At 38.0% G+C, this 25,332-nt stretch overlaps 1 protein-coding gene across 8 annotated transcripts in view; it reads right to left on the reverse strand.

Moving 5' to 3' along the window:
• Nucleotides 1-3,146: 3,146 nt before the first annotated feature.
• DLG1 (discs large MAGUK scaffold protein 1) overlaps nt 3,147-25,332 on the reverse strand; it is a 271,624-nt gene continuing 249,438 nt past the window's right edge. For 6 of the 8 annotated variants that reach the window (XM_049879784.1, XM_049879823.1, XM_049879814.1 and 3 more), the window contains 3 exons: nt 17,868-17,977; nt 7,683-7,774; nt 3,150-4,949 (listed from right to left, as the gene is read on the reverse strand). In XM_049879784.1, coding sequence (XP_049735741.1) covers nt 4,843-4,949; nt 7,683-7,774; nt 17,868-17,977 — 309 coding nt within the window. In that variant the 3' untranslated portion in view covers nt 3,150-4,842. Of the gene's footprint in view, nt 4,950-7,682; nt 7,775-17,867; nt 17,978-25,332 lie in introns of all 8 variants that reach the window. The other 2 variants (XM_049879841.1, XM_049879832.1) reach the window with 2 other exon arrangements.

Below are 25,332 nucleotides of genomic sequence, written 5' to 3' on the forward strand. Positions count from 1 at the left end.
CCTTCACTGTTTCCTGGTCTCTCTCCCCATTATGTCCTATTCCTAGAGGCAATAGAGACCACTAGAAAAATCTAAAGTGTGAAACTGTCCTCAGTCAGGTTTGGGACCTGTTCTCAAGTCTCAAAAAAGATTGTTACTTGGTCACCAATTGTTTACAAAGCTGTGTAGCAGACCAGATTTATTGTTTTGTCAGCTTAGAGAACCACAGCTGGCGGTGGAGGGTCAATGAGAAAGTAGTCAATAATTAGCAACTATTCTGTTCTTAGACAACACTGAAGGAAAGTGTATTTTATCTGGGTGATTTATATAATCTTTGTCACTCTATTGTCATAGGCCTGTTTCTAGATTCAAAACAACCAGTATATGAATTGCTAGGGGCTGTTGGATCTAGGGCTGTACAAAGATAAGGACGGACTGTGAAGCCTCAGAGATGTCTTCCAGTTCCATGTTTAAGGTTGGGTTAGGGTCGTTGTTAGGTGCCATGGAGTCAACTTCGGGACCATACCGACCCCATGGGACGATGCAGAACTGCCCCGTAAGGTTTTCTTGGCTGTAATCTTTCCAGAAGCAGATCGCCAGGTCTTTCATGGAGCCACTGGGTAGGTTCGAACCACCAACCTTTCAGCCAGCAGCTGAGAGCTTAACCATTTGCATCACCAGAGCTCTTTTTGGGTTAGGGTAAGTCACAAGTTATCACATCTCTGACAAAAAGTAGGAAGAAGAGATATGCAAACATAATTATAAGGACTAAATTGTAAATAATTTAACTAAGTCTGTCAATGAAAACTTCTGAGTGGTGAATGGCAGAGCATATTCTCACGGTCTTCTACTATCAACCATGAACACGTTTCAGAGTAAGGGGAAGAACAGGTATTGAGTGTTTCAGATGCTGTGATAGGTACTTTGTACACACTCCTTTATTTAACGTTTGTAACAATTTTGCTAGTCAGTTATTCAAACCCCATTTAAATATGGCAAAATTAAGGGTCAGGTTAATCTGCATAAGGGAAGTTGAAACTTAATTCCAGGCTTCTGATTTCAAAGGAAAAGGGAATTAACTTTCAGAATGTACTCAATGCTAGCCCCCGTTATTTGTACTACTGATCCTTAAAATATCTCCGTTCTTCCTATAGGCAGTTAGGAGGATGACATGACTTGCCCAAGCTCAGTTATATAACCATTAAGTTGCACAGCTGGCATTCAGATCCAGATCTGATTCCACAGCCCACTTTGTTTATATCATAGTACACTGCTGCCAAAGCCAGTGAGAGCACTGGAAAGATGAGTGGAATCTTAAACACTGGACAAAAATACCAGATGACTTAAACTTGGGTCAGAAAAACAACATATTTGAAGTCTTTCAAAATGTAAACACCATAATGAAATATCACTCACTCACTGGAATTTACTTTCTTCTAATCAGTAATTCGAACCTTCAGGGATTGAGTAACTCACTGAATTAAGCTCACAGCACAGAAGGAAAAGGAGCTGGACTGGTAGAAAAACCAGAGCTCCTGGAGCCAGGCGTTAAAAGGTTGTATTCTTGGCTCTGGATTTGCAGAATAACCTTGGTTAAGACACGGACATCCTTGGGCTTCCATTTCAGCACCTGTAAATTATGAATATTCAAGGCCAGAGACTCTTGGAAGGTAACTGCCCTAAACTTCAGAAAACAAACGCCATCTTTGGAGTTTAAATACTACAACGGTTTAGCAAGTATTCACTAACCAGAGTGCACTCTGCTGAGTGAGCTCTGCAGCCTGCCTCCTTCCATGGTTTACTGCAGAGCCCTGGGGGGACAGGCAACAGGAAAGTAACCAGAAATGTGTAGCCACATTCAAGGGTATTTTTTCTTTTTGCTACCTTCAGGGCATTAAGAGGCATATTAAAAATATGGGCTATCTCAGAAAGCATTTGAAGTAGCAGTATTCTCTGCGTGTAAGGAAAGAACTATTTTTCTAATGAATACTGTTCCAATTCTAAAGGTTTTTCTTTGTAGGTCACTGTGACAGTGACAGGCTGACCTGTTTCCCAGGAAAAACCTTTTGAGCTGTGGTGGGGATGGCTTGTTTTGAGTCTGTCCTTACTGTGTGACTCCAGGCAAGGACCTTCATCTAAGTCTTTCCTTACCTGTAAAGGGTACAGAAATGAGCTAATGTAACTCACAATGCCTTACACAGTAAAGGCTGAGCAATGAGGCGGCCTGGTGTATAGGAAAGCATGTGGGCTTGGGGCAGAGAGACTTGGACATTAATCTACGAATCTCAAGCACTTGCTAGATCATCTTGGACAAGCGATCTCATTTAAGCCTCATAATGGGACTAGCAGTAACACTTACCTCAAAAAATTTGTTCAATATTGAGTGATAGTGTACCTAAAGTGGCTGCTGTATAGTAGTGCTCAGCAGTTAGTAATTTTATTAATAACTAATAAAATTAATATAATAATAAGACTAATTGCTGAGTACTTCTATACAGCAGCCACCTTTAGTATACTACACAATCTAGAAGGAGCCCTGGTGGAGCAGTGGTTAAGAACTCAGCTGCTAACCAAACGGTCAGCAGTTCCGAGTCTACCAACCATTCTTGGAAACCCTACAGAACAATTCTGCTCTGTCCTATAGCGTTGCTATGAGTCAGAACGACTTGACAGCCATAGTTTTTTTGGGGGGGATTTTACACAAATCTAGAAAGTTGCATAAAAGTCAGTATTATAAAAAAACCACTTAACAAGGATATCCAGAAAGCAGTGTAATACAGATATTATAACACATAAACATCATTTTATAACTGCTTGATATTTTACGACATGTGACTAGTAAGTGCTTCAAAATGGCTTACACTGAAAGCTTGCGGTTAAGTGACCTCTGGGGCTCTCTTGAGATCATTTTACAATTTTCTTCTAGTATGTTTGTATTTGTAAGGGCCTACTACATTGAGTGTAACAGCAGTATTATATTCTTCAAAGTGGTAACACAGGCAATTCCAAAACCCACAGAAGAAATTTCGATTATGTTGCCTAATGGCTCTTGAATTCAGATGACAAATTATAGGACGTACCAAACTGTTCCAAGAAAACGCTAGCCTGTAAAATAATTTTTTCTTTCAAAATCAAGACACACTCAACATGTAAGTTTTACAATAAAGTTTATTAGCTGTTCTCCTCTTTCTCATAAATGGAATGGATACTGTTGATAATTGTTCACAAACCAGTGTTCATTTTAAGAAACATTATATAATGAGGAGGTTGTCAAAAACACATATTTAATAAACAACTTAAAAAGCAATGGGAAGCCAAATAATATTATTAACGTAAAGGACCAGAGAAACTGATTTCTGAAGTCATTTCTACCTTTCACTAAAATTTCTTATAATTGCTCGGCACCATGATGTGTGCAACTCCAGTGCAGAGCAGCTACGTGAGATGAAAGGTGTGTAGTCAGAGGGGAAAACACACATGTGAGTTGAGTTTTTGCCTGTTTTCCTATTAATGAAGGAGGGAGAGCTGGAAGGAAAGGCAGAGGACCAAAACCAAAATCAAACAACAACAACAACGAAAAACAGGAACCACTTGAGAACTTTTGTAGAAAAGAGGAGAACATGCCCGGACTTTTACTTGTAATCTAATTTTCCCCGAAGGTTTCTCCCCACAACCACCGTACCCCTATTTTCAGTTCACATGATTAAGGAAGATAAACTCTAATCAATTAACTTTAATTTATAAACAAAACAAAAAAAAAAACAAAAAGTTAGGAGTAGGTGGCAAAAGAAAAAATATATTTTAAATATATATATATATGCGCGTGTGTGTGCAACTATGTAAAGAAAATAATTCCCATAGTTACAGTTTAGTTAAAGAAAGTTTTATATATATTTATATATATATATTTTATTATAACAAAATAGGCAGTTATTGTGGGTAAAATATTCATTAAAATCTGACCCCTAAGAATACATGTAACGTTTTAGGCTATGAATTGGACTCCTTTTCCATTGCCATAATGATTACTACATCACCACTGTAAAGTCTGTTTTGTCTATATTTATGTTTATGAAATTTTCTCACCTTCTATGAAAAAGGCAAGTGTCCCTAGCACCTAACATGGCCTCGATTCAGAAAATAGGACAATCATTCTCTACAAACGACTTCTGTAGGACACCAGAGTGTTGCCCAAGTAGATTACACTCATTTGAACATTGTTATTCTCAGCAAATGCACTGGACAAAAAAACCTCAAACAATAAAGGACTTCAAAAAACTCTTATGAAAAATGAATATCCCTTGTGAAATTATGGAAGTTAATTCAGACATTAATTTTGAAATTAAAAAACAGACTTTCCTTAATGAAATTTTGCACTGATAACAGAAGTCAATTCAGAGGAGTTGAGAGCTAACGCATTGGCCAAACCATGCTATTAAAAAGTTAAACGTGCATAGTTGCTCAAAGTTTATTAAATCACTGATTAAGACCACTGTTCTCCCATTTGTATTGAAATTTGAAAAGAATGCATATAAAGCTTTTCTGAAAATCTCTTAAAGATACTTTCCCTTAAACATTAAGGAATTTTACCACAATTTCCCCGTCTCCCCAAACCCTTAATAGCTGGTCAGGCCATTCCATCTTTAGTTCTGAAAAATGGCCACAAACCAATAGTGACATAAAATAACACAGATGAGGCAACCTGAAGGAGACATCGGATGTCAAATATAAGTACAACTGTAGACCATGATGAGTGGGACATGGTCCAACATGGAGGAGTGTTAAAGACAGACGCCAGAAGGGAAGGGAAAGAAGCGTCAACGGAAATGAAACTGTGGAAAAGAGAAACAGAAACATCAGTCCTCATAACTTCTCTTTTGCTGGGACCCAGATGTAAGGGCCAGACTGTTCTTCTATGATCTGCTTCACTTGGTTGTAAATGTCTTCCAGCGTATCTCCCTGTACGATAGCTGTAATGACAGAAACAGAATCAGAAACTCCCACTGTCTATCTCGGCCATTACAATTATTAATGAAACAGTAAAAGTTAAATCTTAGAAGGAGTTACTCATCCAGGGGGAGTTACCATTTATGTATTATTTACTTAGAAAAAGCTGCTTGTTTCATTAACTTTCCTTATTTGTATAATACAATTTTGTTTTGGAAACTGATCAATAATTGAGATTACGGTGATTTTTACTTTGTCTTGTTTTTATTATTTCTTGTTTTGTTAATCATCTGAGCATATATTACTTTTATTCTTTAAAAAAAATTATGTAAGTATTTCCATAAATTTCCTAATTTCTCCATAAGTATATACAGGGGAAAAAAGAAAATGGGTACAGAACAAGGCTACTTTTTTGTTTTATTTTGGGGCTTAGAATTTTAGGGACAAACACAGCTGATTAAAGATGATTTGATACTCCTTTCTTCAGTATGCTGGGGCGTTTCTTCAGTATGCTAGTAACTGTCAGGTGCTGTAACACAGGTGAACCAAGATAAGCCATCTGGTATTTGAGTGGTTACAGACTATTAAAATTAAGGTTAGGTGATTTATTTGCTGCCTGAAATAATGTGTGAATAAAGAAAGGGTAGTAATAATTACTAACAACTAATATTCTGGGGACAGCTGGGGTCCTGGAGGTCTGTAAGGAAGTGAGGATCAGCTAATACAACAAAAAACCCAAAAAAAGTCCTTGAAGTTTCACCAGGAAGCATTAAGTATGAATAATGGTTTAATAAGAAAATGTTTACGTATAAATGAAAAAAGTCCAGAATTACATGCCAAATAAAACAAACAAAAAAACCTTAAAAACCAAACCAAACCAAACTCAGTCATTTTGGAGGAGCATTATAGATGTAGATTTCCTTGGTCTCAAATCCTAGCACAAAATCTCAAATGGAGATTTCAGAGAAAACTGCCCACTTGGGGACTGAAAATTATGCATGCATAACAATGGGCTCAAGCATAATGACTGTGAGGATGACGCAGGACCAGGCAGGGCCAGGCAGTGTTTCGTTCTGTTGTACGCAGGGTTGCTACGAGTTGGAACTGACTCGACAGCACCTAACAACAACAAGTAGCATGGTGTACGTACCTAAGGAAGGCTTATGACATATGTAGGTAAGAATGCTTGAGTAATAAAAAACTATAAATAATACACTATTCAATGATACCAGTTCTGTAAGAGTTCATATTCTGAACTAAATATAGACATGCCTTATGTCCCCAAAAACACAGTTCATTTGACCAAATGCTTGGTTCACCAGTTTGGCATCTTGATGTACTCACTCCCACCGTACAGAACACAATCCCACAGTGTTCATGTTCAGGCTGACAACTGCATACAATAACTTATTCTAGCAGGACAGAGTTCTCAGGAAACATGCATCCTGCTTACTCTGTAAATTCATTAATGAAATGATTAATGAAATAGGGTTCTCCTTGGGAGAGAACTGGCTAAGCACAAGGCCGCAGACACCTTAACCAAGTGATGAAAATTAACATCGCTGGTGATGGTGTCATGGACCTCCTTGTACAATGCACAGATGATACAATGCATTCCTTTGATATTCCTGACAAAAAGGCATAACCTACATTGAATCATAAGGAAACATCAGACACATTTTAACTGAGGGAGGGACACGCTACAAAATAACTGGCTTTTACTCTTGAAAAATGTAAAGATCATGAACAACAAGGAAAGACTGAGGAACTCTCCCAGATTAGAGCAGACTAAAGACATGGTAATGTAATGCAACATGTGGTCCTGGATCGGATCCTGGAACAGGAAATTTTTTTGTTTTCTTTTTGCTGTGAAGGACATTAGTGAGATAACTAAAAAGCCTGAAGAAAATCTGTGGTTAGATGATATATATTAAGGCTAAATATTCTGATTTTGATTAACGGTGCAACGACTTGATAGCACTATTTTTTTTTTTTTTTAATATTATGTAAGAGAATATCCCTGTTTTTGTGGGAAACATACACTGAAATATTTAGAGGTAAAAGGTCATTTATCTGCAACTTACTCTCAAATGTTTCAGGAAAAAAATCATAAAAGTGGTAAAATTTAACATTTGGAGAATCTGGGTGGAGAGTATATGAGAATTCTCTGTACTAATCTTGCAGCTTTTCTTTAAGCCTGGAATATTTCAAAATAAAAAGTAAAAAAAAAAAAAAGTAAATGGCTTACAACCCATGACACTTACTGGTACTCAATATGAACACCAAATGTAGGCAGGTCATCATTCCAAACAAGCAAGCAAGCAAACAACAACAACAAATCTGTCAAAGATACCTAAGGAACAACTTAAAGGACAAAATGAATGAGACAAAAACTAAGTGGGAATTGCTGCATACTTTTTTCTTTTTAAACAAATAATATTTTGAATGGATCAAAATATACAAAGGATAAGAGGAAAATAAGAGTATCATAGAAGAAACCAAGTCTGAATTTATTTCCTCTCTGTTCACATGTCTTATTCAATAACCTAAAAACACTAAATTAAAAAATTCCCATCACCACTGCCTAGGCTAGATGAATTTCCTACATGAAAAAACCACAGACCTTAAGGATTTATTCTGAAAATACCAGTATTAGTTGCTACTGATAGATATGGGCATAGTTCAAAATCCATTTCCGTGTGTCAGTGCATGTGGCTTCAAGGAACAATTTTACCGTAAAGGGTACCAATGCCAACCTGTGAAGTGTTCGGTAAACTCTTGCTCCAGTTTCATGGCTCTCTCAAACGTCTTTCTGGCTTGTTCTTCTGTTAGACGCTTGTTCATTTCCCTACACAAATAAATTTAGAAATTGGCAGTTACTACATTATAAGCTTCTTAAAAAAAACGAAGACAAGAGAGAAGACACAGAAAATACATGTCCAAATTCTAACTTCATTATTTATTAGCTGTAGGACCCCGGGCAAGTTACTTAACCACTCTTTGCCTTCGTTTCTTCACCTATGAAATGGGATACTACTAGCATTTGCCTTCACAGAGTTCTTGAGAAGTGCAGGTTAATACACATAAAGCATGCAGAATGTAGCCTGACACACAGTAGTTAAGTATTACATACGAACAAACCATGACTTTTTCCTCAGAGGACATAATTCAAACTATAGTCTCGGCAAACCACAATTAAAACCCTGTTGCTGTCTAGTTGATCCCAACTCATATTAGTGTTTGTAAATATTTCATCAAAGCCCTTTCATATTCTTAAGCTAAATATGAATGTTTTATATTAAGCGATGCTTTAGATTTTCTCTAGCTCTGGGCTGCGGAAGGTCTGAGCGCTCGGCCACTGAAAGTAGTTGGGCTGAGACCGAACGGCTTTCTATCATGAAGTTCTAAAAGGTATTCTTAGATCCACCTCCCGAATGCTGGTGTAAGGAACTCTGTGGAACGGCTCCATTTACAATTTCTGGGAATGTCCTAAGGGTACACAGCAAAGGAGAAGACATATTTATTCGAGAAAATTTACTAAATCTTGGTGAAAATAGTGAGTCTGTGGCACTTAAGCCACAACCCGCTTCCTTCCCTGCCCACCAGCTGGGTGTGATGGAAGCACCATTCCAGGTGGATCCGGCCAAGAAGTCAGGGCTCCCTCTCCTTACAGCTCCTAGTCACAGGATGGAGTGTCTCCCCAGGAGGGGCAGGCTGCCAGCATTTCTCATCTCCACCATCTTTGTGTTAACAGAGGCTCAAGCCCAGGTGAGCGCAGCTGAGAGTTGGAGGCTCCCTTCCTCCACTGAGCCCCCAGTTGTAGAGTGTTGGGCCAGCTGGCGCACAAAGCAGAAGTTCTATGAAGAGGCAAGCTGAGAAATCCAGATGCTGCCGCTCTCACCCAGCAGCCTCCTTGTAAAGCAGGGGTGTCACTCCTAAGGAATGGGGATACTGTCCCTGCCTCTAGCTCTGGGGCAACAACTCCAAGATTCTGTACAGTGGGAGAGAAGCAGGCCACAGAACAAAGAGCTCTGAAGCTCCACCCAAAGGAACTGACTTTAGAACAGAGCGTGGGCAAGTTCGGGCCTAAGGGCGGTCTCAAAAACAATGGAGATTTTGGTAGCTAGCCACCATAAGAGCAACAAGTTAAGCTGTAGCCAGCTAGTTTACCAGAAGAAACCAAAGAAAAAGTTAAAAGAGTCTTCCTGAGGTCAGGACAAACTCAAATGCTAGCCTCAAAAACGACTTCTGCAAAGGGGCACAGATTTAACAGGATCCGATTATGAAGCAATTTTCCCCAGATCATTGTCAAAAATAGAGCCATCAGCTCAGGATGAGTGGAGCCTAAGGGCTGAGAGGCAGACAGGTGAACAGAGAGAGCGGGGAAGGAGGCACTCAGAGAGCTCTGGTAAGACTACTCCTGTCTCGGCAGGGCTAGTGTGCTTACTGCCAAGGCTGAGCCCTCTGACGACAGACAGCAGGGGCCTCACGAGGGGGAAGAATGAAAATGGGCTCTTAAAAATCTCATTTTCTAATCATTTGATGCTGGTAGATAGAAACACTATTTTGTATGATGACTGTGTATTTAGAATCCTTGTTAAACTCGTTCTTTTAAACTATATTAATTTATCTAGAGATTCTTTTGTATTTTATACATACATAATCATATAGTCTGTGAATGATGAGTTTTATTGCTTCCTTTTAATCCTTGTATCTTTTTTGTCTTATTTCATTAACTATGTGCTCCTTGGAAACTCTACGGGGCAGTACTACTCTGTCCTATAGGGTTGCTATGAGTCAGAACCGACTCGATGGCACTGGGTTTGGGTGTATGCCCCTCAGCACAATCTGGTAGAGAAGCGGTGATAGCAGGCATGCTGGTTTGTTCTCAGAGTCAATGGAAAAGCTTTCAACATTTCACCATTAAGTATGATGTTTGTTTTGATACTTTTGTAGATGGCCTCAAGGTTAAGGAAGCTCTTTTCTATTCCTAGTTTGCTAAATGTGTTTGTCGGGGATGGATGTCAAACGCTCCTGCATTTACTAGATGATGCTATGATTTATTCTAATACTCTGTTAATGAGATGTACTACATTAACTGATCTTTAAATGTTCAACCAGACTCGAGTTTGCGGTAGTTAGGTTTTTTCTTTCTTTTTTTAAATTAATGGCTGGATTCAATTTGCCAATAGTTTGGTAAGAATTTTTGCACCCATATTCATAATTACGATTCGCCTGTCATTTTCCTTTCCTGTAAAGTCTTTGTCAAGTTTTGGTATCAAATTAATGCCCATAAAATTGTTGAAAAGTACTCCCTTTTTCTATTCCTTGGGAGAATGTGTGAAGATGGACTCTCTCTCAACTTGGTAGAATACAGTTAAGTCATCTCGGCCTAGTGCTGTATTAGTAGAAAGGCTTTTTATGACAGATTCAAGTTCTTTACAGACACAGGACTGTTTTGATTTTCCATTTCTTTTTATCTTAACACTTCTATTGTGTTTTTTTGAAGTATAATTTTCAGAGAGGAGCAGTATCACGGGCATATAGCTTTATCATAAATGTACACACACTCGTATACCTTGAACCTAGCGCAAGATACAGAACATTACCAGCATCCCAGAATCTGGGTGTGCAAACCCCAGTCACCAACCCTACCCTCCAAGGGTAACCTCTGTTGTTAGGTGCCATCAAGTGGGTTCCGACTCACAGCAACCCTATGCAGTACAACAGAACAAAACACTGCCGGACCCTCACAATCATTGGTATGTCTCAGCCCATTGTTGCAGCCACCGTGCCAATCCATCTTGTCCAGGGCCTTCCTCTTGTTCGCAGACCCTCTAACTTACCAAGCATGATGTCCTTCTCCAGGGACTGGTCCCTCTTGATAACATGTCCAAAGTACGTGTGATGAAGTCTTGCCATCCTCGCTTCCAAGGAGCACTCTGGCTATATTTCTTCCAAGACAGATTTGTTCGTTCTTTTGGCAGTCCAAGGTATACTCAATATTCTTCACCAAAACCATAGTTTAAAGGTTTTCGTCTTCCTCATTCACTGTCCAGTTTTCTCAAGCATATGAGGTGACTGAAAAATACCATGCACCTTAGTCATGGTCACCTCAGTCCTCAAAGTTACATCTTTGCTTTTCAACACTTTAAAGAGGTCTTTTGCAGCAGATTTGCCCAAATACCTCCTTTGATTTTCTGACTGCTGCTACCATGGACTTTGATTGTGGATCCAAGTAAAACAGAATTCTTGACAACTTCAGTATTTTCTTAGTTTACCATGATTTTGCTTGTTGATCCAATTGGAAGGATTTTTTTTTTATATTGAGGTTTAAGCTGTAGTCTTTGATCTTCATCAGTAAGTGCTTCAAGTCCTCTTCGCTTTCTGCAAACAAGGCTGTGTCATCTGCATATTGTTAATGAGTCTTCCTTTAATCCTGATACCACACTCTTCTTCATATAGTCCAACTTCTTAGATTATTTGCTCTGCATACAGACTGAATAAATATGGTGAAAGGATACAACCCTGATGCACACCTTTCCTGATTTTAAACCACAGAGTATCGCCTTTGTTCTGTTCAAATGACTGCCTCTTGGTCTATGTACACGCTCCTCATGAGCACAATTAAGTGTTCTAGAATTCCCATTCTTCACAATGTTATCCATACTTTGTTATGATCCACACAGTCAAATGCCTTGCCTGCACAGTCAATAAAAACGAAGGCAGACATCTTTTTGGTATTTTCTGCTTTCAGCCAAGATCCATCTGACATCAGCAATGCTGTCCCTCATTCTATAAACTCTTCTGAATCTGGCCTGAATTTCTAGCAATTCCCTGTCTGATGTACTGCTGCAATGGGTTTTGAATCATCTTCAGCAAAATCTTACTTGCATGTGATATTAATGATATTGTTTGATAATTTACACATTCTGTTGGATCACCTTTGGAGTGGGCACAAATATGGATCTGTCTTTCAATTGGTTGGCCAGGTAGCTGTCTTCCAAATTTCTTGACATAGACAACTGAGCACCTCCACAGTTGCATCTGTTCATTGAAACATCTCAACTGGTATTTTGTCAATGCCCGGAGCCTTGTTTTTCACCAATGTCTTCAGTGCAGCTTGGACTTCTTCCTTCAACAGCATTAGTTCTTGATTATATGCTACCCCCTGAAATGGTTGAATGGTGACCAATTCTTTTTGGTGCAGTGACTCTGTGTATTCCTTCCATCTTCTTTTGATGCTTTCTGCATTGTTCAGTATTTCCCTGTAGAATGCTTCAATTATTGCAACTCGAGGCTTAAATTTTTTCTTCAGTTCTTTCAGCTTAAGAAATGCCAAGCATGTTCTTCCCTTCTGGTTTTCTAAATTCAGGTCTTTGCACATTGTAATACTTTACTGTGTCTTCTTGATCCACTCTTTGAAATGCTCTGTTCAGCTCTTTTACTTCATCATTTCTTCCATTTGCTTTAGCTACTTGATGTTCAAGAGCAAGTTTCAGAGTTAATTCTGACATCCATTTTGTTTTTTTCTGTCTTTAACGATCTTTTGCTTTCTTCATGTATGATGTCCTTGATGTCCATTCCACAACTTTTCTGGTCTTCTATCGTAAGTAGTCAAAGCGTCAAATCTGTTATTGAGATGGTCTCTAAATTCAGGTGGCATATACTCAAAGTCGTATTTTGGCTTTTGTGGACTGGCTCTCATTTTCTTCAGCTTCACCTTGAACTTGCATATGAGCAATTGATGGTCTGTTCTGCAGCAGGCCCCTAGCCTTGATCTGACTGGTGATGTTGAGCTTCTCCATCATCTCTTTCCACAGATGTAGCTGATTTGATTCCTGCAGAAGTCCGTGTTTATGTCACTGAGAAAAGGTATTTGCGATGAAGTCTTTGGTCTTACAAAACTTTATCATGCAATCTCTGGTGTGTTTCTAACACCAAGGCCCTATTTTCTAACTACTGATCCTTCTTTGTTTCCAACTTTTGCATTCCAATCACCAGTAATTATCAATGCATCTTGAATACATGTTTGATCAATTTCAGACTGCTGAAGTTGGTAAAAATCTTCAATTTCTTCATCTCTGGCCTTAGTGGTTGGTGTGTAAATTTGAAAAATAGTTGTACTAACTGATCTCCCTTGTAGGTGTATGTGTATTATTCTATCACTGATGGTGTTGTACTTGAGGGGAGACCCTGGAATGTTCTTTTTGATGATGAATGCGACATCATTCTTCTTCAGCTTATCATTCTGCTTCAACTTATCATTCTCAGCATAACAGACCACGTATGATTGTCTGATTCAAAATTGCCAATACCCATCCATTTCAGCTCAATAATGCCTAGGATATGGATCTTATGCATTCCATTTCATTGTTGATGACTTCCAGTTTTCCTAGATTCATGCTTTGTACATTCCACATTCCGATTATTAATGGATGTTTGCACTTGTTTCTTCTCATACTGAGTTGTGTCACATCAGCAAATGAAGGTCCCAAAAGCTTAACTCCACCCGTGTCATTAAGGTCAACTCTACTTTGAGGGGACAACTGTATTCTGAGTGCCTTCCAACCTGAGGGGCTCATCTTCCGGCACCGTATCAGACAATGTTCTGCTGCTATTCACAAGGTTTTCGCTAGTTAATTTTTTCAGAAGTAGACCACTAGGCCCTACTTCTACTCTAAGTCTGAAAGCTCTGCTTAAACCTGTCCACCATGGGTGACCCTACTGGTATGTGAAATATTGGTGGCATAGCTTTCAGCATCACAGCAACACGCAAGCCACCACAGTACGGCAAACTGATAGATGAGTGGTGGATGCTCAGCATAAAGATTGAATAAATATGATGAAAAGGATACAATCCTGATGCACACCTTTCCAGATACCATGCAGTATCCCCTTGCTCTGTTTGAACGACTGCCTCTTGGTCTATATACATGTTCCGCATAAGCACAATTAAGTGTTGGGTAACCTCTATTAGGTTTCTACTAACAATATCTAATAGGGTAACTGCTATTAAACTTTTATAAACAATGATTAATTGGCTGTTCTGGAACTTTACAGAATCAGAGTACATACTTTTGGGTCTACCTTTTTTTAAACTCAAATTATGTTTGTGAGATTTTCCATACTTTTGTGTGTTGTTGAAGGTTGTTCACGCTCAGTACTATAGAATATTTCATTGTGTAAATATGTCATTATTTATTAATCTGTTCCACTGTTGATGGGTATTTGCATAAAAAAAAATTTTTTTTCCCCCAGTTTTTTGTTATGTTGACTAGTAACCGTGTCAGCAATCTAGTACGTCTTTGGTGAACATCTGTAAGCCTTTCTGTTGAATATACATCTAGGCATTGGACTGCGGGGTCTCAGGTTGTGTGTAGGTTGAGCTTTAGGAGATACTGTAAACAGTTTTCCTATGTGGATGTACTAATTTACACTCCTACCTAGGTTATAAATTTCAGTTGTTCCACATCCTTGCCAACCCTGGGTATTTTGTGTCTTTTTCATTTTATTATCCTGGTGTGCAGGTAGTATTACACCACATTCTGGTTTTAATTTTATTTCCTTGATTAATTGAGCACCATCTCATATGTTTATTAGTCATTTGGATATCCTCTTTTAAGAAGTTCTTTGCCCATTTGCCTACTGAGTGGCCCCTGTTACCTTTTTTAATGTCTACCAGATGTGCAGTGATATCCCTTTTTCATTCCTGATTAGGATTGTTTTGCCTTCTTTTTTTTCTTGATCATTCTTATAATGGGCTTATCAATTTTATTAGTGCTTTTTAAGAAAATATTTTGGCTTTGTTGATACTCTCTACTGTTTGTTTCTATTAATTTCTTATTTACCTTCTTTGAGTATAAACGATTAATCTCTAATTCCTCAAGATCGCTGATTCCCAACATTTCTTTCCTTATATATATATTTAAAGGAGCCATGGTGGTGTAGTGGTTAAGCGCTTGACTGGTAACTGACAGGTCAGCAGTTTGAACCTACCAGTTGCTCTGCAGGAAAAAGATGTGGTGGTCTGCTTCCGTAAAGATAATAGCCTTGGAAACCCTATGCAGCAGTTCTATTTTGTCCTATAGGGTCGCTATGAGTTGGAATCATCTCCATGGCAATGGGTTTTTTTTTGGGGGGGGGGGCGGATTTGATATACATATTTAAGGTTCTGCATTTTCTTTCAACAAGGCTACACCCCTCAAATTTATTTGACAATTTCATTATCATTTAGTTCAAAACATTTACTGATTTACACTGTGATTTCTTCTTTGACCTATTCAGAAGTATAATGCTTAACTTCATAGTTAACTTTCTATTATTGATTTCTAGTTTTATCTGCTGTGGTCAGAGAATATTTGTTTTCAATAATTTGAAATTTGTGGTTCAGCAGATGACCAGTTTTGGTAATTGTTCCATGTGCATTTGAAATCAATGTGTATTTTGCTGATGTTAGGTGCAATGTTCTATATATGTCAATTAGGTAAAGTTTTAAATTTGTATTGTTCTGTGTCCCTACTCATTTTTTGTTTTATTCTATCATTCACTGACAAGTCTGCTGAAATTATCCTATTATGATTGTGGAATTATCTTTTTTTTCTGTATAGTTGTCGATTTTTGCTTTATGTATTTCAGCCTGTGCTATTAAATGCATACAAGTATCTTCCTACTGGGTTGAACCTTTTAGTTTGATGAAATGTCCCTCTTTATCTCTAGTAATACTTCTTGTCTTAAAAGTGTACGTTGACAGTAATATAGAATCAGTTTGTTTTTGGTTAATGTTTCCATGGTATGTCTTTTTCTATTATCTTACTTTCAACCTTTCCAGATCCTTGTATGTCTCATGAATGCAACATACAGTTGTTTACTTTTTTCTTAATCCATCCTGACAATGTTTGCCTTCTAACTGGACCATTTAGTCTAATACTGAACTCTATCGGGTTTATATACCACCTTACTATCTCTGCATCCTATCTGCCCCACCTGTTCCAGGTTTTTTTTTTTTTTTTTAAATAATTTTTATTGTGTTTTAAGTGAAAGTTGACAAATCAAGTCAGTCTGTCTACATACTACATACTCCCACTTACTCTCTCCCTAATGAGTCAGTCCGCTCCCTCCTTCCAGTCTCTTTCGTGACTGTTTTGCCAGTTTCTAACCCCCTCTACCCTCCCATCTCCCCCCCCAGACAGGAGATGCCAACATAGTCTCAAGTGTCCACCTGATGCAAGTACCTCACTCCTCATCAGCATCTCTCTCCAACCCACTGTCCAGTCCAATCCATGTCTGAAGAGTTGGCTTCAGGAATGGTTCCTGTCCTGGGCCAACAGAAGGTTTGGGGACCATGACCGCCGGGATTCTTCTAGTCTCAGTCAGACCATTAAGTCTGGTCTTTTTATGAGAATTTGGGGTTTGCATCCCACTGTTCTCCTGCTCCCTCAGGAGTTCTCTGTTGTGTTCCCTGTCAGGGAAGTCATCGGTTGTGGCTGGGCACCATCTAGTTCTTCTGGTCTCAGGATGATGTAGTCTCTGGCTCATGTGGCCCTTTCTGTCTCTTAGGCTCGTAATTACCTTGTGTCCTTGGTGTTCTTCATTCTCCTTTGATCCAGGTGGGTTGAGACCAATTGATGCATCTTAGATGGCTGCTTGCTAGCGTTTAAGACCCCAGATGCCACTCTTCAAAGTGGGATGCAGAATGTTTTCTTAATAGATTTTATTATGCCAAATGACTTAGATGTCCCCTGAAGCCACAGTCCCCAAACCCCCACCCCGCTGACCTTCGAAGCGTTCAGTTTATTCAGGAAACTTTTTCGCTTTTGGTCCAGTCCAGCTGTGCTGACCTCCCCTGTATTGAGTGTTGTCCTTCCCTTCACCTAAAGTAGTTCTTATCTACTATCTAATTAGTGAATACCCCTCTCCTACCCTCCCTCCCTCCCGCCTCTTGTAACCACAAAAGAATGTGTTCTTCTCAGTTTAACTATTTCTGAAGATCTTATAATAGTGGTCTTATATGATATTTGTCCTTTTGCATCTGACTAGTTTCACTCTGCATAATGCCTTCCAGGTTCCTCCATGTTATGAAATGTTTCACAGATTCATCACTGCTCTTTATCGATGTATAGTATTCCATTGTGTGAATATACCATTATTTATTTATCCACTCATCCGTTGATGGACACCTTGGTTGCTTCCAGCGTTTTGCTATTGTAAACAGTGTTGCAATAAACATGGGTGTGCATATATGTGTTCCTGTAGAGGCTCTTATTTCTCTAGGATATTCCGAGGAGTGGGATTGCGGGGTTGTACGGTAGTTCTATTTCTAGCTTTTTAAGGAAACGCCAGCTAGATTTCCAAAGTGGTTGTACCATTTGACATTCCCACCAGTACTGTGTAAGAGTTCCAATCTCTCCACAGCCTCTCCAACATTTATTATTTTGTGTTTTTTGGATTAATGCCAGCCTTGTTGGAACGAGATGGAATCTCATCGTAGTTTTAATTTGCATTTCTCTAATGGCTAATGATCGGGAGCATTTCCTCATGTATCTGCTGGCCGCCTGGATATCTTCTTTAGTGAAGTGTGTGTACATATCCCAGGATTCTTTTTTCGCCCCTTCCTCTTTTGCTTTAAATTCCATTTCCCCTCCTCGATTAAGTAAGTAGTTATACATTCTTTGATTCTCAATGGTAGGGCTGCAATACTCTATTCAGTAGCCACTAGCCACATGTGGCTATTTAAAGTTCTAATACATGTTTACTGTATACCTTAGTTATTAATATGACAGCTAATTTAAGATAATATGACAATAGTTTATTTAATTCTCAAATAAGCTCTATTTTATAAAGAAACTGAGATGCAGGGAGGGTAAATAAATTACCCAAGCTAAAAAGTGACAGAGACTGGATCTGTATTTAGAGGCTGTACCTTAAACATTTACACTTACATGATATTTTCCATGGATTTGGGTTTAATAAAAATGGAGATGGGGTAAAGCTGTGCAATCTGTAATCTCTTTATGGCATTTCCAGACACATCGAGGATACAGTGTTTGCCCTAAAACAGGGGAAAGAAAGAACAAAAACATGGGAACCAAGTCTTTTCAACTGTCTCAATGGTACATTTATTGCAGGTATAACATCTGGATTATGATATGTTTGGATCTTTGTTCACTTTAAGCAAACTGGTCATTTCTGTTAGCAAATTTTAGGAGGGGAAAATAAATGAATAATGATTATGAACAATTTTACCATTCTCAAATATTAAATTTAAAAAGGAATGCAAACACACTCTCATACTCCTAGATTTCAGAGACCAATGCTCTTTCAAAATGGATTTTGCTGACAAATATAGCATTGCTATCTTTTATTCTGCCAAGAAAGGATATTAAAATAAAAAAGGACCACAAATCTCACCATAACGATTATTTCATAAAACATAAGACACTCACATACTCATTGCCTATTTGTACTAGATATTAATACTTTACATGATTGCTTAAAAATTTTAGAAATTTGTTATTTTGAAATGATTTTACTTTAGAAAAGTTGTAAAAATAATAGAGGGTTCCCATATACCTTTCACTCAGATACTAAAAGACTAACAGTCTATGATGTTTGCTTTATTTTTCACTCTGTCTGTATGTCCTAGAAACAGTGACATCTCTTACATTGCTACACTATAATTCCAGTTAACCATGTAATGTGCTTTACTGCAAAAGGAAAAAACTCCTGGTCTAGGATCCAATCTACGGTCACACATTAATGTCTCTTTAGTGTCCGTCAATCTGGAACAGTTCCTCAGTCTTTGTCTTCCATGATCCTGACATTTTCCAAGAGTATAGGACATTTATGTCATAGACTATGCCTCTACCTGGGTCTGCCTGATGCTTTCTATCAGATTCAGATTACTCATTTTTGGCAGGGGTGCCACAGAAGTGATGACGTGTCCTTCTCAGTCACAGCAGGAGTCCTGTGACATCTATTTGTCCTATTATTGGTGATGTCATTTTGATCATTTAAGATTTTGTCTGCAGGTTTTTCCACTGTAATGTTACTGTTTTTCCCTCTGTAAGTGGAAAGTATTTGGGGGGAGATATGTTGAGACTATAAGTATCTTTTTTCTCATCAACTTTCACCCACTAATTTCAGCATACGCTGATAATTCTTGCCTGAAACAGTTACTACCACAGCAGTTGTCAAAAAAGATTTTCTAATTTCATCATTCCTTCTACCTTTATTAGTTGACTTTCTAATGTAAGGTAAAGATTTCCCCCTTCTACTCATTTATTTGTTCATACATTTATAACATCCTGGACTCTTAAATTCTTATTTTATTCTATGTGCTATAATCAGTTACTATCATTTATTTTGATATTCAAATTATCTCTGATTTGGCCAGTTGGGGTCCCCACAAGTTGGCTCCCGTGTCTTTTTGACATACCCTTATAATTCTTTGAACATTTATTTTTCTGGCACAGCAAGTTTCTCTAGGCTCTTCTTCTATTTTCCCAGTCCCAGCTCAAGAGCCAGTCATTTCTCCAAGGAGTCTTGCATCTTTTTAATGGAGAATGGTGTTTAGAAGCCAAGATCTGGGCATTAGATCCTCACCGCTTACTATAAACCAAAAAACTCTGTCGTCGTCGAGTTGATTCTGACTCACAGTGACCCTATACGACAGAGAACTGCCCCATAGGGTTTCCAAGGGGTGGCTGGTGGATTCGAACTGCCAATCTTTTGGTTAGCAGCCAAGCTCTTAACCACTGCACCAGTAGGGCTCCTCTTATTGCTTACTGGAGTGTTATTGTTTTCACACCCTTTTAGTGGACAAAGAAATTTTGTGTACACACACGCACACACACACTACGGCTATATTAAAATTCATGGGTTCATCCTCATATCCCTAATTTTAATCCAATACCAGAGTTCATTCTACTCTCCTGTTTCTATATTTATAAACTCTTTCTTCCGCTAGTGAGATACTTGGCTCCCACTACTGTCATGTATCTGTTTGTTCAATCCTAGAATATACATCAAGTGGCTTGAGAATTGCTGGCCCATACCATTCTGAAAAACATACCTACTAATTGATTAGAGTTCGATTATTTGTTTACAGATATTCTTATCTCATTCCCAATCCCCCTCCCTCTGAAGGTAACCAATCTCATTAGTTTCTGCTTTATCCTTTTTGTATTTCCTTTTGCTCAAATGCGCAGAGGTATTATTTTCTCATTTCCTCTCCTTTCTTACATAAAAGGTAAGTATACCATAAATACTTTCATAGCAGCTCATAAACACTTAGCTGTACGGAACTCTACTGTGTTGGTATAAAGTACATTATTCAATCACTCTTTTATGTATGGGCACTTTGATAGTTTCCAGTATTTGAAAATTACAAACAATGCGGCAATGAATACCCTTGTGCACATACAATTTTGTGTTGTTTTGGGGGGGTAGTTTTGGAATTCTTAGGTTGAAGGGTAGATACATAAATAGCTTTAATAGATTACAGACCAATTTTCCTATAAAAGACCGTACCAGCCTGCATTTCTGCCAGCAAGAGAATATCTTTCCATAATTTTTTTTTGGTCAATGTGACAGGTAAGGTTAGGCATCATATGTTACGTACAAGGGTCGTTTTAACCTTATTTTTCTGTGGATTGTTTATCGTATCTTTTGCCCATTTTTCCACTGGATTACATTCCCATTCCTCAATTTTGAAGAGTTCTTTATATATTGGGAATATTAGCCCTTTATCTGCAAATTTTGTCTCTCAGTTTGTCAGCTGTTTTTTGACTTTGTTAAGACTGTTTTCTGATATCTTCTGGCCATGCAGAAGGTTTTTATTTTTACCTAGTGAAGTTGATCAATATTTTCTTTCACTGCATCTGGACTTTGATTCATGGTTAAAAAACCTTCCTTATGCCTAGGTTATGTCTCCTTCTGGCAACTGCATTATTTATTTTTTTTAAACATTTATAGCCCTGTTCCATTTATAGTTTATTTTTGTGTATGGTGTGAAGTATGAATCTAATTTAACTCTTTTCCAGTTGTCTGAGCACCGTTTATTAAAAGTCCCAGTGATCTGAGATGGTACCTTCATCACATATTAAATTTCCAAACGTACTTCGTCTTTTTCTGGACTCTTGTTTCTATTTTAGTGGTTTATATATTCATGTGCCAGTACCACACTGTTTTAATGAAAAAGACTTTATAGTATACTTTAATATCTGGTAGGGCTAAAATCTCTGTAGCTTTTCCTTTTAGGCTGTTCTGGCTTCTTATGTAAGAGCTTCAATTTAACTTTCTAGTTTCATAAAAAAAAAAAAACTGGCAAGTATTTTTACTGGGATTGTGTTTGACATGTAAATTAACTTAGAATCGATAGCTTTACAATACTGAGTTGTCCTAGCCAAGAATAAGCAATATCTTTCCAGTTGTTAACCAAAAGGGCTGCTACTAAAAGGTCGGCGGTTTGAACCCACCAGCCGCCCTGTGGGAGAAAGATGGAGCAGTCTGCTTCTATAAAGATTACAGGCTAGGAAACTCTACGGGACAGCTCTGCTCTGTCCTACAGGGTTGCTATGAGTTGGAATGGACTTGACGGCAGTGGGTTTTCTAGTTGTTCAAGTCTACTATTGTGTCTTTCAGGAGTGTTAAATATATATATATATATATATTTTATTATATTTTCTTATTAAGTATCTTATCTTCTATTTCTTATATTATAAATGGGGTTTTCTCTATCACTGTATCTTCTAAATGATTATTATGTATACAGACTACTGATATCTGTATATAAATTTTTTTTGTACATTAACTTTATATACTGCTATCTTACCCTGGTGGCATAGTGGTTAAGTGCTATGGCTGCTAACCAAGAGGTCAGCAGTTCAAATCCGCCAGGGGCTCCTTGGAAACTCTTTGGGGCACTTCTACTCTGTCCTATAGGGTCGCTATGAGTCGGAAGCGACTCAACGGCAGTGGGTTTTTGGTTTATCTTACTCTAGTCTTTCACTTTAAAATAGTTGTTCCTTTTATAATAGATTTTATATGGTATTTCAGGTGTACTATCATCTGCAAATAGAGAGCTTTACTTTTTGTTAACCACTTCTTATGCCTCTAATTGATTTCTCATATTACCAGCACTGATTAGTACCTCTAGTAAAATGTTGAAGAGTACTAGAGATATTGGGCCTCCTTGCCTTGTTTATAATGAAACTGTTTCTAGTGCTTCTCTCATTAAAGATTTAAAATTAAGGATTTATCCAACCATTAATTTCAATCCCTATATTATTCTTTTCCCTCATGCTTTTTGTTTTTCCTATTCAACATAGGAACAAATTATTTTATAAAATAAAATTCTTCGTAACGGTCTGATTTCACTTTGGTGAGAGGTGTCTGGGGTCTTAAATGCTACCAAGTGCCCGTCTAAGATGCATAAATTGGTCTCAACCCACCTGGTGCAAAGAATGAAGAACACTAAAGATACAAGGTAAATATGTGCCCAAGAGGCAGAAAGGCCACATAAACCAGAGATTCCATCAGCCTGAGACTGGAAGAACTAGATGGTGCCTGGCTACCACTGATCACTGCCCTGACAGGGAGCACAACAGAGAATCCCTGATGGAGCAGAACAGTGGGATGCAGATCTTAAATTCTTGTAAAAAGACCAGGCTTAATGGTCTGAGACCAGAGGGACCCTGACTGTCATGGTCCCCAGACCCTTTGATAGCTCAAGATTGGAACCATTCCCAAAACCAACTCCTCAGAGAGGGATTGGCCTGCACTACAAGATAGACAATGATGCTGGTGAGGAGTGAACTTCGTGGCTCAAGTAGACACATGAGACTATGTGGGCGACTCCTGCCTGGTGGTGAGATGAGAAGAAAGAAGGGGACAGGAGCTGGATGAATGGACATGGGGAATACAGGGTAGAGAGGAGGAATGTGCTGTCTCATTAAGGGGAGAGCAGCTGGGAGTACATGGTGGGGTATGAATGGCTTTGTATAAGAGACTGACTTGATTTGTAATAAATTAAAAAAAAAATTCTTTATTGTGCTTTAGGTGAAGGTTTACAGAGCAAATTAGTTTCTCATTGAACAATTAATACACATATTGTTTTGTGACATTCGTTGCCAACCGCATGACATGTCAACACTTTCCCCTTCTCAACCTTGGGTTCCCCATTTTCATTCGTCTAGCTTTCCTGTTCCCTCCTGCCTTCTTGTCCTTGCCCCTGGGCTGGTGTGCCCATTTAGTCTCATATACATGGTTGGGCTACATGTATTATTGTTTGTTTTATGCGCCTGTTTAATCTTTGGCTGAAGGGTGAACCTCAGGAGTGACTTGAGTACTGAGTTAAAAGGGTATCTGGGGGCCAAGGGTTTCTCCAATCTCTGTCAGATCAGTAAGTCTGGTCTTTTTTTGTGAGTTAGAATTTTGTACTACATTTTTCCCCAGCTCTGTCCGAGAGCCTCTATTGTCATCCCTGTCACAGCAGTCAGTGGTGGTAGCCGGGCATGGCCTAGTTGTGTCAATCCCTATATTCTCTTTGTCTTTTAAATAACCTGAACCACCGTATTCTGCAGTTTTTCCCCCCAGGGAAGCAAGTTCAATTCTGCCAAAGATGGTGCTTTAGGACTATCTAACCTTTGAAGGTTTGGTAGAATCCCTCTGTGAAACCATCTGGGTCTGCTGCTTCTTTTTTTGTGGGGTAATTCCTTGATAAATTTCTCTATTTCTTCTAAAGAAATCTTTTCATCTCTAACAGATCATTTTCCTAGGAAATTATCCATGTTGTCTAAGTTTGCAAATTTATTTACATAAACATGGACAAAGTAATGTTTTATGATTTCATATAGTCTCAATGGTTATTTCCCACTTGTCATTTCCTATTTCAACTGTGATTTTTTTCTTTTCTGAAAAAGAGGGTTAGCTAGTGGTTTGTCTATTGTGTTAATTTTTTCAGATTTTCGGTTTTTCTATTCCATATCTCCTTTCAAAAAGCTTTTTATAAGCTATTTTTATCATAAAAATTAATGTGCCCGTGATAAAAAATTCAAGTAGTTCAGAAGGGATATAAAGTTAAAAGTGTTCGTGCTCTGTTCCTCCCAACACACCAGGAGGAAGGGGGACTGTTAGTTTTTTTTTTCCCCCTAAAACAGCTTTTGAGGTATAACTGACATACATATTTAAAGTTTATAATTTTATAAAATTTGATACATTTATACATCCTGAAACTATCACCACAATTAAGAAAATGAACATATTCATCACTCCCAAAAGTTTTCTCATGCTTCTGTGTAATCTTTCCTTCTTGCCCCTCCCCAGGCAACCACTGGTCTGCTTTCTATTACTAGATTATACTAGATTAGGTTCACTTTTCTAGAACTTTATATAAATGGAATCTTTCAGCATCTATTCCTTTCTTGTCTGGCTTCTTTCACTCAGAATAATTATCTTGAGACTTACCCATGTTGATGGGTATATCAATAATTCCTCACTTTTTTTAATCACTAAGTGATTTTTTTTTTTTATTTAAAAAAAAAAAGTGGTATTTCACTGCATGGATATATTATTTTTTAATCCATTCACCTTTTGAGGGACATTTGGTTGTTTCCAGTCTTTGTCTCTTAGAAACAGAGCTGCTATGAACATTCACATAAAATATTTTTATGGACATATGCTTTCTTTTCTCTTGGGTAAATATTTAGGAGTGGACCATATGGAGCATGTATGGTTGGACTGCTCAACTGTTGTCCAGAGTGGCTGTACCATTTACACTCCCAGCGCAGAGCACGAGAGGCGCAGTTGCTCCACATCTTCACCAAGACTGGGCATGATCGGTCTTTTTAAATTCAGCCATTCTAACTGGTATGGAGTGGTATCTCACAGTGTTTTCAATTTTGATTTTTCTAATGACTAATGATGTTGAGCATCTTTTCATGTGTTTGTCTGATGTTTGTGTATCTTTACAGAAATGTCTATTTAAATTATTCGCCCATTTAAAAATCATGTTGTCTTTTTATTGCTGAGTTGTAAGAGATTTCTTTATAACCAAATATTGTTTAAGTCTTTTATCAGATATATATGATTTGTAAGTATTTTCTACCAATACGTGGCTTGTCTCTTTAACCTCTTAACACTTTTTAAAAGAGCAGATGTTTAAATTTTGCTGAAGTGCAATTTATCAATTTTTTCTTTTTATAGACTGTGCTTTTGTTGTATCTAAGAAACATGTTGCCTAACTGTACGTCATGAAGATTTGTGTCTTCTTCTAGAAGGTTTAGTTTTAGGTTTTACATTTATGATCCATTTAGAATTAATTTTTTAAAAAATATGGTGTGAGGTTCCAGCACAATTTGTTGGGAGACTACCCTTTTTCCACTGAATTGCCTTTGTACCTTTGGC

Source organism: Elephas maximus, chromosome 1 (genome assembly GCF_024166365.1).
Source record: "Elephas maximus indicus isolate mEleMax1 chromosome 1, mEleMax1 primary haplotype, whole genome shotgun sequence".
Taxonomy (NCBI): domain Eukaryota; kingdom Metazoa; phylum Chordata; class Mammalia; order Proboscidea; family Elephantidae; genus Elephas; species Elephas maximus.